Source organism: Pongo pygmaeus, chromosome 5 (genome assembly GCF_028885625.2).
Source record: "Pongo pygmaeus isolate AG05252 chromosome 5, NHGRI_mPonPyg2-v2.0_pri, whole genome shotgun sequence".
NCBI lineage: Eukaryota > Metazoa > Chordata > Mammalia > Primates > Hominidae > Pongo > Pongo pygmaeus.
This window is the reverse complement of record NC_072378.2, coordinates 99,054,234-99,070,424: the sequence shown is the minus strand read 5'-3', so window position 1 is coordinate 99,070,424 and position 16,191 is coordinate 99,054,234. Positions and strand designations below refer to the sequence as shown.

Sequence of the window (16,191 nt, the reverse complement as noted above, 5' to 3'; positions counted from 1 at the left end):
GGATTATAACCTATAGAATAAAATAAATATCCATTAGTGCATACTTACATAAATAAATAATTGAATACATTAGGAAATGGGAAAGAAAGGACAGTAGAATTCTAATCAATACAAAGAATGAGAGAAATCGAAACTCACAATGAAGCAAACACTACAGTAATATTTGCTTCAGATAACATCCACCAATGGACACTAAAATTAACAGGCCAAAGTTTGAGGAGACACAGGATATTTATAAAGTCTCAAAGTGTCTCTGTCAAGATTATTAGTTACAAAGGAATAAATCTTAACTTTATAGTGAAAAATCTAGCAGATACCACCTTTACCACATGGTTACGGTTAATATCACAGTCATAAGATATAGGACATTATATGCTCCCTGATATGATGCCCTGCGAAGGTGTATTAGTCAGGATTCTTCAGAGAAACCGAACCATTAGGATTTATTATACGGAATTGGCTCAAACAATTATGGAAGCTGACAAGTCCCAAGATCTGCAGGATGAGCTAGCAAGCTGGAGACCTAGGAGGGACCAGTGTCCCAGTTTGAAGGCAGTTAGGCAGAAGGAAATCTGTTGTCCTTACTCAGGTGAGGGGTCAGCCTTTTTGTTCTATTCAGGCCTTCAACTGATTGGATGAGGCCCACCCACCTTAGGGAGGACAATCTGCTTTACTCGGTCCGCTAATTCACATGCTAATCTCATCTAGAAACACACACACAGACACACTGTGCTATTTTTGCAACATTTCTGTAAATCTAAAATTATTTTAAAATAAAAATTTAAAAAGGCTTTCTGCCATCAGGTATTATGAGGACTTTTGAATGATGGGATATTTTTATATTCTTTACATTCATAACTGTCCTGTATGTGTGTACACATATATAATTTTAGATCTGCCACTCAGCATTTTCCACAGATACTAAATTCCACCTATATTTTTGCAGGCACCTTTGAAAACACCTGATTTCTGTTCTCTTTTCCCTTTTGCATTCTGTATTCCTTCCTGACAAAAGCATCCTTTTGTAAACTTTCACAGCTCAGCCCTCCTGCTCTTCCATACGGTCTTTATCTCTGAGATGAAGATCCATGTGGCACATTGTGGAGACCGAGAGCATCGGCCAGAAGTTGGGAGACCTGGTAGCATTCTCAGCCTTGTTCATTAGTCACTAACTCAGTGTCCTTCCAGTTTTAACATTTTGAAGCCAGGTGGCAAATTTTGGCCAGACATTATAGGCACTATTTGATGTGGGGGTTCAAATGATTTTTTAAATCATTTTTTCTTTTTATCAAAGTCCTGTGTGTTCTATTTCTAGGTTTTCCAAATTTTTATTCATATTTATGTTTTACATTTTGCCTTCAAAGTCTTTGGATTCTACAACAGACTTCAAAATTTATGGACTTGACTCTGGCATTTCCCTTAGAGTCCTTTTGAGTAATTCAAGGACAGCAACATTTTCTTTCTCCCCCTCCCTGCCTTTTTTTGAGCACGAAGCCATTGTTGCTCTTAAAAAAACACACACACACAACAAAAATCCTGTTTTCTTCTCTCTGAGGCTGTGAGTAGCCCTTCTCACAATGGTCCTGAAGCCCTCTCATGGCTTCCAGTGTGTGGGTAGACCTGTGTTTGGACTTTGAATGGGTTGAGCCTGATACAATTCCATAGGGAGGACTGTTTGGCCACCTGGCCAACACCCCCTCCTGCCCTAGCAGGATGGCAGGAGAGCTCCTGTGCAGTTTCCCCCTGCCTGCCTGCGTTCACTTAATGCCAGCAGGGGCGCAGTGGAGGCATGGTGCCAATGGGATGCACCCTCAGGAGTAACACCTTAGGAGTTACTTCTTATGGTATCTGATTTTTCGTTATTATTTCTGTCCAGTTGGTACTTTCTCTGGATTTCCCCCCAGCATTTGGATAATGGTGTAAGACTCAAATGATGGAGAAGTTGGTTGACAATGGGAAATAGCTAAGAGCTCTAACGTGAATGACTTGATTGTCCTCACCAGAAAAGGCAATTTGGTTAGGTTCAGCATATTGCCCTACTGTAGGGTATTCCTTGGTCCCTATGGCATATATAGGAGAAATGATTTTTAAAAATCACTTTCTGCTTCATTTGTGCTGTAACAGTTGTTACCTTGTGTTCCCACCTCCAGCCATTTCCTCCTCCTGTCTTTCCTGTGCATTGTCATCAGATAATCAGTCTCCTCAGCTTGTCACTCAAGAATGGTGAAAGGGGTAGATACTCCTAGAGTACAGTATGTAGAACCAGGCCAGGCATGTAGTAAATGTGGTATAAGGGTTTGCTAAATAAAAGCAAGAATTGACCCTTACTTTCAAAGAGCTAACAATTTAGCTGGAAAGATAAAGTGCACACACACACACACACACACACACACATACACTGTGTATAGAGCATTATAGGAAAAATGTCACTCAAGAAACCTGAGAGACAAGAGGCAGGATATATCTGCTGTGTGCTCTGCTCAAGTCACCTCAGTTATTCTTCTTATTTTATAGTTCAGAAGGTTAATAGGCATTAAATGTCTTAAAGTCCTATAAGGTTGTATGTGCAAAAGGGAGATGTAAACACAGGACTGTATGAACTGAAAGCTCCTGTTGCCACCAGAAAGCTTTGAAAGCAGGCTGGAGCTGGACCTTGAAGGATGGACAGAATTGATTCGAGAGAAGTGGTGAGCACATATAAGTTGTGGGGGCAGAGAAAGGGTACACAGCATGAGCAAAGGTGTAGCAGTTGGAGGCATAAATTGTGCTGGGGAATGGGGGTGGTCCTCAGGTTTGCTAGGGTAAGGGAGGAATGAAGGATATAGCTGGAACATGGGTTGGAGGTAATGTATAATGCACTTTAAGTTCTAAGTTGAGTTTGGACTTCATTTCATAACTCATTTCAAAAGCCGTGGAAGGTGTTTGAAAGGGAGTGACATGATTAAAAGAGTGTCTTAGGGCCAGGCGCAGTGGCTCATGCCTGTAATCCCAGCACTTTGGGAGGCCGAGGTGGGCAGATCACTTGAGGTCAGGAGTTCAAGATCAGCCTGGCCAACATGGTGAAACCCTGTCTCTACTAAAAATACAAAAATTAGCCGGGCGTGGTGGCGGCTGCCTGTGATCCCAGCTACTTGGGAGACTGAGGCAGGAGACTCACTTGAACCTGGGAGGCGGAGCTTGCAGTGAGCCGAGATCGTGCCACTGCACTCCAGCCTGGGCAATAGAGTGAGACTGTCTCAAAAAAAAAAAAAAAAACAAAAGTCTTAGGAAGTTGATAGTGTCAGGTGGGATGTGGAAAGGACTGGAGAAAAGGAGGGGCTGTCATGCGTGCTAATGTACATTATGTCATTTCATCCTCACAATAGCCCAAAGAAATAGAAACTCTTAGTTTCATCCCCGTTTCCAGATGGGAAAACTGAAGCTGTAGAGGTTACGTGATGACCAGATTCCCACAGTGAACAACGGTGATGCCAGGATATGAGCTAGGCAGATCCATCTCCCCTAGTGCTCCCTCCATATGCAGCAGTGTCTAACAGTAGCCTGGGAGACGACTTGGGTCAGTTTTAATAGGTTGAGTGTGATAGTCCAGTGACAAGGCCTGGATGAAGTCAGTAGTGTGAAATGGAGAGATGGGAGCAGTAGTGTGAAACATCCTTTCATGGGATCCTGATGCCAGGGCCAAGCCCGTGACCTCATAGCTACTCTTTATTTATTGTTTTCCATGGAAGCTGGTCCTCAGAGGTGAGAACTTTGCCAGGACCATGTAGCATCATGGGAAACCTCACCTCCAAACCTCTTGAGCTTAGGCTTCTTGTTTTTCCTGGGGAAATATATTTAAATTAATAATGTAAGTGCTGATGTTAGCTGTGCTTGCTTTGGGTTACTTTTGAGATGATTTAAGGAAACTTCCAGGTGTTCTTAAGCATCACAGGCTTTACTTGAGTTTGAGACAAGAAGGTTCCCCAGAGGTCTGGTGGTGATCAGTTCTCCCTTTTTTCCATGAATGGCCTCCCTCATCTGCTTATTTTGGTATGTTCCCTGTGTTGCTGTTCTATGGGTTGATGTATCACATGATTGCTTAATTCATTTTACTTTTGTTCTATTTTTTTTTTAAGCAAAAGGGTGTGCATGCATTTTGACTCTGCAAAGCTTTTTGGTATTCAGTAAAAGAATATGTAATAGAATGTTCTAAGTGCCATTGTGATGATGTGGGGCAGTGTGGGCCAGTGACTTCTCTGCTTTATTTACTGCAGGTGATAAGAAGTACATCATGGGGCCCAAGCTTTCCACTCTTGACGCCACTGTCTTTGGACACTTGGCACAGGCAATGTGGACCTTACCAGGGACAAGACCCGAACGGCTGATCAAAGGCAAGCCCTACACACCTCTTCAGGTTTTGGGGCTTACTGGGGCTGGGTGGGCAGTGGGGTAGCACAGTGGAGAATTCTAGACCAATGCTTTGGTCTTGGGTGTGCTTTATGGAGACACCAGGCATGGTGTATAGGGCTAGGGTTGGTTCTCTGTACTCAGGATACTTTAGGGTGGAAGAGAGACTGGGCTTCTCACCTGCTGTCTTGCCCAGACTATGTTCTTAGCAGTGCTGACATAGATCCTGCCATGTTTTTATGCTAGCACTTTTCTTCCATCTGCTTACATAGTGGGACTTAAGATTTGTTGCTGAAATAGGGCTTGAATTCCACCTAGTGCCCTTGGTTTGCTGGTCTTCCTTAATTTCCTTTGGGCAATGGGGGCTCCCCACTTTCTGGTATATCCAGCTACAGCAACCACAGTGGGGTGACGCTGATGAGCTCACTGGCTGTTTCAGATGCTCTGAGTCTAAAATGTTTTTAGATGTTGCACATGTAACTATAAGTACATAGGATTCTGTACCATTTGCGTTCAAGCCACTCTCTCCTCCTGTTCTAACAGAGTGGCTGTAGATCATACACTAAGAGTAGTAGAGTGGCTGGACGCAGTGGCTCACGCCTGTAATCCCAGCACTTTGGGAGGCCAAGGCGGGTGGATCACAAAGTCAGGAGTTCGAGACCAGCCTGGCCAACATGGCAAAACCCCATCTCTACTAAAAATACAAAAATTACCTGGGCATGGTGGCATGCACCTGTAATCCTGGCTACTCGGGAGGCTGAAGCAGGAAAATCTCTTGAACACAGGAGGCGGAGGTTACAGTGAGCCAAGATCGTGCCACTGCACTCCAGCTTGGGCGACAGAGCAAGACTCTGTCTTAAATTAAAACAACAACAACAACAACAAAAAAATAGTAGAGCTAAAAAGTTCAAGACTGTGGGAAAATGAAAATGTCAACAAATACTTTGTAAGTCTAGTGCTTTCTGAAGTATTATTATTATTATTATTATTATTTATTTTTGAGACAGGGTCTTGCTCTGTCACCCAGGCTGGAGTGCAGTGGTGCAATCTTGGCTCACTGCAACCTCCGCCTCCCAGGTTCAAGATATTCTCCTGCCTCAGCCTCCTGAGTAGCTGGGATTACAGGTGTGTACCACCATGCCTGGCTAATTTTTGTATTTTTAGTAGAGACGGAGTTTTGCCACGTGGGTCAGACTGGTCTTGAATGCCTGACCTCAAGTGATCTGCCCAGCCCGGCCTCCCAAAGAGCTAGGATTACAGGCATGAGCCACCACGCCTGGCCACCCAAAGTATTATTTATGTTAATTTTGACCAAAGAAACACAATCTTAGTACTTTTTTTGTGTGGTGTGTACCTTGGATGTGAGGCCTGTCAGAATTTCAAGAGATATGAGAGGGGAAGCTAAGGAGCAAGGATAAGTAGAACCAGTGCTAGGGGATGAACATATATATGTGTGGGGTGGGTGTGGGGTTGTAGCCAGAAGTAAAATTCATGGTGGAAATGGCATATGGAAACATAGCTCACCTTGGATTGATGTGCAAGGGACCAGATCTTGGGGGGGGTGTGTGTGTGTGTCTGTGTGGTGGGGTAGGGTGGTGGGATATACAGATGGTTCCTGACTTATCATTGTTTGACTTATGATTGTTCAACTTTAGGATTGTGAAAAACAATACTTGTTCAGTAGAAACTATACTTTGAATTTTGATCTCTTCCTGGGCTGTCCATATGTGTGGTGCAGTACTCTCTTCTGATGCTGAGTGGTGGCATTGAGCCACAGTTCCCAATCAGCCATATAACCATGAGGGTAAACAACTGATACTGTACAGTGTGCTGTGTTGCCAGATGATTTTGCCTTACTGTAGGTTAATGTAAGTGTTCTGAGCACGTTTAAGGTAAGCTAAACTAATGTATGATGTTTGGCAGGTTAGAGGTGTTAAATGCATTTTGGACTATATATATATATATATATATATACACACACACACACACACACATATATACATATGTACATTTACATATACATATATATTTTAATGGGGTCTTGCTCTGTTACCTAGGCTAGAGTGAAGTGGCATGATTATGGCTTACTGTAATCTCAAACTCCTGGGTTCAAATAATCCTCCTGTCTCAACCTACTGAGTAGCTGGGACTTCATGAGTGAGACACCATGTCCAGATAATTAAAAATTTTTTTTTTAAATAAATGAGGTCTTCCTGTGTTGCCCAGGCTGGTCTTGACATCCTGGCCTGAAGTGATCCTCCTACCTCAGTCTCCCAAGTAGCTGAGATAACAGGTATGAACCACTGTGCCCAGCTGACTTATGATATTTTTAGCTTTTAATGGATTTATAGGGATGTATCCCCCATGTAAGTCGAGGAGCATCTGTATGTGGCAGCCAGGGCCTCTGAGAGAGGTTCCCCTGCATAGTTGCATGGGAACTGTTTGAGGCAGTACCTAAGCAAGTGCCTGGGGCCAGGGATGTGGGGATCAAAGTTCAATATTTAGGTTTGGGGAAGAGGATTGACAAGAATTAATCAAAATGTTTATGCCCAACTGAGCAGGCTGGGTATGTAGATGAGAGACCAGTAGAATAGCACATAGAATGCTCTTAATAAATGTTGGGTGGATAGCTGGATGGGTGAATGGATGGATAGATAAATGGATGGACAGATGGATGGGTGAATGGATGGATGGATGGATAGATGGATGGATGGAACCAAGCAAGGCAGAAGCATACAAGAAACTGAGGCAGGCAAGCAGTCATGTGTGGTGGTCATGTAGATGGGTGGGGAAGTGGTGGAGCCTGCAGCTCTGTGTGTGTGTGTGTGTGTGTGTGTGTGTGTGTGTCGATTCATGTGCATGCCCAGGAGGTTAGACCAGGCTGACACCAGCAGCACTCACTCTCCAGATCCTCTTATTGGTGGGGACAGAGCTCCAGATACATTATCAGACTTCGTTGGAATGGGTCAGGCATTGATCGAAGGTCTTCTGGAAGTTCAGCCGAGTGGGACTAGGGATAGTATGGACTGTCATTTAGTTTCCTAAATGGTCATTATGAGGATGTTCCTTGTTTTGCAATACATTGGAACTTCTCTAAACTAAATATGTTATCACACTGGTGAGGTTCGTGGCATTTAAAATATTAGTTTCCCTTTAATTTAATCACATTTTTCCATAGTGGTCTAAAAGGTGTTGATTCCTTTTAGTTCATTTAGGGCTGTGTTTTATATCCATTCTCTGTTTGTATTATTTCCTACTCTATTCCCTCCATTCTCCTACCGTACCACCCTTACACACATGTGTACATACTCACCCACATCTACTCACATGCTCTATACACATCCCCCCACACACTCACTTGTACAGATACACCTACACTTCTACCCAAACACATCCCTACATACACACATATGTGTGTACATACACATACAAATATGCACACACACACTGTTGTGGTCATCTGTTACTTAGTCTGAAGTATTTAGGGACCCCATTATCAGTAGAACTCAGACTCTATATAATTTTTTCTTTCAGAAATGATGCATTTTTTGTTATGATTTGGCCCTTTTCTCTATTACTTCCTGAAAGGACTTGAGGCATTTAGTGTTCTTTTAAAAGAAATGATCAGCCTTTTGGAGGATTGATTTTGGGCCTCATGCACATCTGGGGAATCTGACACCATCGTCTGCACGGAGCTTTTGGCACATCGTTGCATGTACTTTGATTCTTAAAGTAGCTTCCAGTTTTCCCTGGGTACTGGCGTAGCATGAATTATTAACAGGGATCCCTTGTGAATTATCCACAGGGATCTCTAAATCCCATTTGAGGCATTAGTTCCATAACCCTTCTAAATCTTTGGAGGGGAGCTGATAACATGCAGCCAAACTACTACTGCTGTAATTTGCTCTCAACCTCTTTCCCTGCCTTTGCTGTCTCTGTGGTAGAGACTTTCTCAAGAAGTAACACGAGAAGGGTTAAGTAGAAACAAGAAGTAGCCTGGAGATTTTAGAACTGGGTGAAACCCAGGCATGTAAATGGCTCGGATTCAGGCAGTTTTCTGCTTTTAGCTTTGGAATGGCAGAAGCACCACTGGCCTTGCCTCATTGTGAGTGTGTTTGGATGAATATTAGTTTTTTGGTCCAACATACTATTTACAAAGCCACACAAGCTACTTCTGGAACCATGTAGAATAGTATGAAATTTTCCTTCGGTTAGATGAGCAGGAGGACAGGCTTTGAATATACATATGTATGCATATATCTATCTAGATAGACATACAAATATGAATAATAATTTGCTTACTGAAGAAAATTTAGAAAAGATAGAAAAGTTTTAAAAGAATAAAAAATAACTTGTGACACCATCTTTCACAGAGAACAATTGCTGATATTGTGGTATGTATCTAATCTTTTATCAAATGTAAGTATGTATATATATATATATTTTAAGCTGGGACCATAATGTTGATACAATTATAACCTAAAGTTTTAAAATTAACTGTATTTTGGCCATTTCCCTTGTCATGAAATATTCTTCAAAATGGTATTTTTAATAGTTGCATAATATCCTGTCCTATGGCTACATGGTAATTTATGTGATTAATCTATTTCTGGACTTGTGGGTTGTTTTAAATAACTTTTACTAATATTCTATAGTGAATATTGTTATAAATATATACTCTTGCTCATCTCTGGTTATTTCCTTAGGCTAAATTTCTTGTTCGGTAATTACTGTCTCAAAGGGCATAAGCTCTTGGTCTACATGGCTAAATTGCTTTCTAGAAAGATTATACAATTTATATTCTCATGAGCAAAGTCTGAAAGTACTTCCAATTTTTGCTCCTTGATTAGGGTTGAATATAATTTATTTTGAAATTTTTGCCATTTTATACTAAAAAAATCTCAGTTTTATTATTAGCAACATTCCTAATGTGGAGTCAGATTTGATATTTTAATCAGGGTTCTTATCGGAGAATTGCATGTGGATTGGGGGACTCCTTAAAGCAGATGTGGAGAGCTTAAGAAAGCTGAGAAAAGTGAAATTGAAGCCATGATGGGTCAAGAGCTCTGCAGTGTGTCTGCCTGTCCTCCAGAGTCCTATCAAAACCACAGACCTTAATGCTATTTTCTGAATTAGGAGGAGCCCAACCTTCTGTGCTCTAGGAAAAACCTCATTCAGCAACTTTCACCAGCAATTATTTATATTACTTGAATGTTTTTTTACTTAATACTTGATAGATTAAAAAGTGGAAAAAATGCTGCATCTCCTTGACCAGCATGTAAATATCTCCTCACTCCTGCACTCTTACTATTCTCCATCTGGAGAGAAGTGTTCAGGAAGAGGTTGTTGTGAGGAGATTTGGGTTTCAGGAAAGGGCTGGAACGAATTACCTTGTCCTGTTTTTGTATTTGGAGATCTGTGAATTAATATTTTTTAGCTTCGAGGAGACAAGGCAAAGGGGGTGTTTTCATTACAGTATTCAAGTATTTTAGGAACTTTTCTGAAGAGGATATATGCTCAGTGTCCTCCATGCCTGCATGACAGATGCCAAAAGGAGCAACCAAGGATGTAGTCAGTGCCTAGCATGGATCTGGAACAGGAAGATGCTGAGTAAATACCTGTAGAGCAAATGAGTGTGTTTGAATGTTGGCCTGTGTTTTCCAAGTTATTTGCTGGTTCGTGACCAAGGGCTGGCAGGTGCTGCTGCAAGACATTAGCATGCTTCTCTCTCACCCGCATTCCTGCCTTGCATGATTGGCAGCTGGAGAACCTTAGTTCTGGATTCTGGGTTTGGTTGACAACGTTTTCAGCATCAAATTGTACAGAATGTTTTGATTATTAGAGAAATTAGAGGAATACAGGAATATAAAATGCATCACTTTATTCAAAGAGCAGGGAGGGCATTTCCATTTGAGAAACTTTAACAGAAAGGTTCTTTATTCTATCTGGGATTATCTTCTGGGTAGGGGGGCATTTGGCTTTCTAATAAATATCCTCTCAAGTTGTCTGAGAATATCACTTTGTTTCTTACCAATTGATTTTATTGGATTTTTAAATTTGAAAAGTAATACATGATGGTTACAGTAAGTTGAATTACAAAGGTATAGTTTAAAAAATTTATGGCCTTCTCCTCATCCATATCCAATATTATTTCCACAGAATATTCCATATTAAGGATTTAATGTAAATCCTTTTGTGCCTTTTTCATGTACAGATTTGCATAGCATATATAGGTGTTTCAGTTTGTTTGTTTTCATTGTTTTTAAACTAAATGGAATTATACTATACACATTATCTATAACTCGTTTTTTTCACTTAACAGAATATCATATCATTTTAACAGCTTCACAATATTCTATAGCATAGATGCATCTTAATTTATTTAATCAATACCTATTGATGGAGATTCAGGCTGTTTTCATCATTTACTTCTTTTTTTTTGCTTAAAAAAGCTTCATTTGATGTCCATGTACATATATCTTTACATACCACTGCTTTTATTGTAGTTGAATAGAGTACTAAAAGTGAAATCCTGGGCCAAGAGATATGCACATTTAAATTTTTGATAGATAACATCAGATTGCTTTCCAAAACAGGTTATAGCAATGTATACCTCTGCCAGCCATGTAGTACAATGCCTGACCTTCCACATCCTCATCAGCATTGGATGTTATCAGACTTTTTTTTTTTTACCAGTCAAGTGGATAAAACTGTTATCTGATTGTTGAGTACACTTTGAAGAAATGCAGTTTTTCTATTATTTTGCAAACTTTATGTCTTCTGCGTAGGCTTTTTTTTTTTTTTTTTTTTTTTGAGATAGAGTCTCACTCTATCTCCCAGGCTGGAGTGCAGTGGCAGGATCTCGGCTCACTGCAGCCTCCGCCTCCCTGGTTCAAGTGATTCTCCTGCCTCAGCCTCCCAAGTAGCTGGGACTACACGCGCCTGCTACCATGACCGGCTACTTTTTGCATTTTTTAGTAGAGATGGGGTTTCGCCATGTTGGCCAGGCTGGTATCAAACTCCTGGCCTCAGGTGATCCGCCCACTTCGGCCTTCCAGAGTGCTGAGATTACAGGCATGAGCCAGTGTGCCCGGCCTGTATAGGATTTATATTAACACAGGCTTATCATACACACACACACACACACACACACAGACACTCCACACAACCTGTTTCTGCTGCCACCTTTTTCTGTTCTTTTGTCCAGTAGCATGTTAAGTGGTTCAGCTGATGGTGAATCTAGCCACAGAAAGGGATAGGCAAAGCCAGAAAAAGATAAAACCCAACTATAGATGTCCACTCTCTGTTTCACTCTTTATCATGGGCAGGAATTGAGGAGTGTGTGGGCTCCCAGCTCTTGCTCATCAAAGCAAACCCTTTCTCAACTACATGTTGGAATGATCACTTCTTTTATGATAGCTCATTGCCATTAAGGGATGTCACCTGTCTCCTCATAAGTCTTGAGACCTCAAGAATAATTACAGAAAAATATTCCATGACAGGTAGTGTAATACTATTAATTCCCAGGCCATGCTGTCAGCTCATCAGTAGAGAGTTGAGTGGAAGTGAAGGGCATGAGGACTAACGAGGTTAATATGAATTCAACAGGTGAGTGAAGCACTTTACATGCCTGGCACACAGTCAGGACTATATAACTGTTTGCTATTATGATTATTAATTTTTATTATTGCATACTGAAGTGGTATTAATGTCACATGATCACAGAGCAGGCACCTCTTCTGGAGAAAGGTGAAGAAACAAGCCTGTAGAAAGAAAAGCGATGAATGAAGTGATATTCATAGATCCTGTGGATCTTGTGAATAGATTCTGATTTTCTGTAGGAAAAGCTAGTAAGGAATGGATTTGATTGAGTCAAACAGGGCTGTCCCCAGGTCCTACTGTGAAGTGACTGTATTTCATCTTTGATGTCTCTTTACCTCCCCAATTAGATTTTTTTTTTCTCTTGCTGCTGCCCTCACATCTTTATTCAATTCTTGGTTCCCTGGGATTGGCAGCAATACCTGGTGAGGCGTTTCATGACTGTCCCCACCAGGGAGAAAGTAAGTGAAGGTTTTCCATGCTGCAGCTCCTCAAAAGGAGCAATGGTGTTGACTTCTCGGTTTCTGGCTCCTGAGCATGTGCACAAATATCTTCTAGAAGAGAATAGATTTTTACATAGTGGGGGCTGAGCTGCTATAATTTGAGAAGACTGGAAATGGTGACCTGGAGCCAGTACATGTCCGTGGGATCCATGAAGCAGGGGGATTTGCTTTGTTATGTTTTGCAGGGGATGTAAGTAAAACAGCAATCAAGTTTTTAAAAATTTTAACAACATGAGAAAATGTTTACAATAATGTTACAGGAGATAATATGTAATAATAATGGCAATAGGTAAATAGAAAAAATACTGAAAGAAGTTACACCAAAATGTTAATTGTGATTATCTTGGATCGATGAAATCATGGGTACTTTTTGTTTTCTTCTTTATGTGTTTGTACAGTTTCTCTATACAGACTAATTCTAATTTTCCAAAACGAAAATATGTTATTTTCCTTAACAGAAAAATAAAATAGAGTACTGACAGACTATAATCAACAGAACCATTAATATGGAAACAACCTAAACGACCTGTGATAGGCGATTCATAAAGACAAACTGAAGCTATGGTACAGCCATATAACATAGTGTGCACTTATCACTGTGGTCAGAGTGTGACATTCAAAGATTTTTATTATACGTTGTTAAGTGGAAAAACGTAGGATAGGAAAAAGAATATATAGTAAATCCTATATAGCACATGTAAATATATGTAAATGTTATGTAAATATGTACCTTTCTGGAAGAACATAAATGAAAATGTTATGAAGAATGGGATTATTGGTAATGCTTTTATTTTTTGCTTATCTGTTTTTTCTAATTTTCTGCACTAAAACATGGATTATTTACACAATAAGTGAATGTTTATATAACTTAAATTCAAAGATATTCTTAGAGTAATAATGTCCTATAAGAGATAGTAGCAAATCATATATTTATAAGCAATGTTGCCATCTGCTGGATCAAAGGGAGAAACTCACCCTCTTTCTTTCTTTTTCATTTGGAATTAGGAAATGAAGGCCAGGTAGAGTGTCATGTTTCAGACAAATGCCTAGACAGTAATAGTGACTTAACACAAGTGTTCTTTTGATTTACATAAAAAAGAAGTAGTCTAGTGACTGAGTGGGACCCGGATCCTGAGTACCGCTGTTCAATTTCATGTAAAAATTTAAAAATATCTTATACTAAGTGTGTTTGCAGGCACACTTATCCATAAAGACAATTCTGAGTTATCCATTATATGGATTTTTTTGGGAGAAAAGTTTATGTCCTAACATAACTTTTTTCAGCTACTTGGCATGGTACTCAGCCCACAGCAACACTACAAAAATTTGTGGAGTAAATGATTACTTCTGGCTGACTTAATGCAACCAACAGTTTGATGTATTTTTATGGAATATAAATTAATTTATATATGAACCAATCAAAGCATTAGCTCTCTTGATATGTAAATATAAAATAATAAAATGCTTCCTAAAGCCAAATGATGGTAGTTTATCTGCCATTTTGGATAAACTACCTTGCCCCTTCTCATCATCATCGGACTCACTTCTTCATTTCATTCAGCCCACTCACTGAATTTAAATTTCTCACTCACCGTTTTTATTATGTGCATAAAAACCTAAATATTTTCACAGTATCTCTGTGGAAAAATACTGTTAATGTTTACCTTCCCCATTATTCCAGTTTCCCAGAAAGCCTAGTGGCTGGATGTCATAATTTGGGCCGCTGTTGCAAAATGCCATAAACTTGGTTGCTGGTAAACAACAGGAATGTATTTCTCACAGTTGTGGAGTCTGGGAAAGTCTGGGAAATGCAGGATCATGACTCTGGCCCATTTAGGATCTGGCGAGGGCCTGCCTGGGGGAGGGCCCACTTCCTGCTTCCTGGACACAGTGCTGTCTCGCTGTGTCCTCACATGGTAGAAGGGGGGAAGGAAGCTCTCTCAGGCTTCTGTTATGAGGTACTAGTACCACGAATGAGGGCTTGGCCCTCACGAACGAACCACCTCTTAAAGGCCCCACCTCCTTAGACCATCACATTGGGAGTTAGGATTTCAACATTGGAGTTTTGGGGGAACACAGACCATAGAAGTGGTAGACTGCTGCCTTTGAGAACTAATCCTTGCTTTCCTTACCACACTACAGGTGAGCTGATCAACCTTGCCATGTACTGTGAGAGGATAAGGAGGAAATTTTGGCCAGAGTGGCACCACGATGATGACAATACCATCTATGAGTCTGAGGAGAGCAGCGAAGGCAGCAAAACCCACACTCCGCTGCTGGATTTTAGCTTTTACTCAAGGACAGAGACCTTTGAAGATGAGGGAGCAGAAAACAGTTTTTCCAGAACCCCAGACACAGATTTTACTGGACACTCACTCTTTGATTCGGATGTGGACATGGATGACTATACAGACCACGAACAGTGCAAGTGATGTCCAGCCTCACTGACCCTCTTCCTTGGGACCTGCCACTCCCTGGGTCGGTCCATTTTCCCAGGTAGCAATCCATCCGAGCTGGGAGGAGATCTTCGTGCTTGGCACAGTTTTCACATGCTAACTGGACTATAGCAGCCTTATTTCTTTTTTGTACAAACAAAACACAGAACCATTCAGATGACTCCATTGAAAACAAACAGGCAAAAAATAATAATGTCAGCATGGTTCCTGAAATCCATTTTTGTTTTCATTAGAAAACTATTAATAATATTGTGTGGTAGAGCAGGTGTAAGAGCAGGTTGTCAGCTGATAGTCTTTATGATGATCCTATTCAACATTGAGGTCTTAATTGTGAGATGGATTCTTGAACCTCCTTTCTCCACCAGGATCTGAAGTAATGAGAGATATCATCAGAAAAATGTTTTATGGTGGCTACTTGTACTTTATGTGTGTATATTGTATGTTGAGACATAAGTCAAATAAAATCCACAGATATTAAACGAACACCTACTATGTGCAAAGCACTGTGCTAGGTGCTAATCAGTATACATTTTATTCTAAGCCCTGCCAGTGACTAGCTGTGTGATTTTGAGCAAATCTCTTATTAACTATTGTGTGCCTCATTTCTCCCACCTGTAAAGTGGGGATGACAATACTCTCCACCTACCTACCTCACAGGGGTGTTGTGGGGATTCATGTGGTAACATTCGTACGGCGCTTTAAACCTCTTGGAAGTGGTGCAACATAAACACAGCATTTTATTCTTTATTGCACTTCATGCATGTGAAGATTTGAGGGTAAACGAATTCCATATCCAGGCAACCACCACCACAGTCACCTGTAAAAGCTGAGCAGATGAAATACACACAAAGATACACTTAGGACTTTGTCATCATTCCTTTCTGTAATCTTGGCTGAATACAAAATCTTTTGTTCAAAGAACATTGGAAATGTTTTTACAAATTATCAACAGCTACAAACAGTCTTCAATTCTACCATGTATTTGCAGAAAAGTGGTTCTTTCATTGCCTGCACTCACCCTGGCATGTTCTGTGTTGACTCCAGAGTGTTATGTTGCCTATGTTTGGTTTATTTGAGGAGAATAAATCTCAGGAATACGGCAGGTTTCATAGAGTTGAAGGGAAAGTATTTCATTGATTTTTATAAGCAGAAGCCTGCCAACTTGTAATGTCTTTTTGAAAACAAACCTTGCAAAGATGTATTGAAAAGATGAAGTAGCAAGAGGATACTTGTATCAAAGCACTCTG

General features: G+C 40.6%; 1 protein-coding gene across 3 annotated transcripts in view; it reads left to right on the top strand.

Moving 5' to 3' along the window:
- FAXC (failed axon connections homolog, metaxin like GST domain containing) overlaps nt 1-15,427 on the top strand; it is a 67,621-nt gene extending 52,194 nt beyond the window's left edge. For all 3 annotated transcript variants that reach the window (XM_063666442.1, XM_054492512.2, XM_054492511.2), the window contains 2 exons: nt 4,254-4,370; nt 14,631-15,427. In XM_063666442.1, coding sequence (XP_063522512.1) covers nt 4,254-4,370; nt 14,631-14,920 — 407 coding nt within the window. In that variant the 3' untranslated portion in view covers nt 14,921-15,427. The remainder of the gene's footprint in view (nt 1-4,253; nt 4,371-14,630) is intronic.
- Nucleotides 15,428-16,191: the final 764 nt, after the last annotated feature.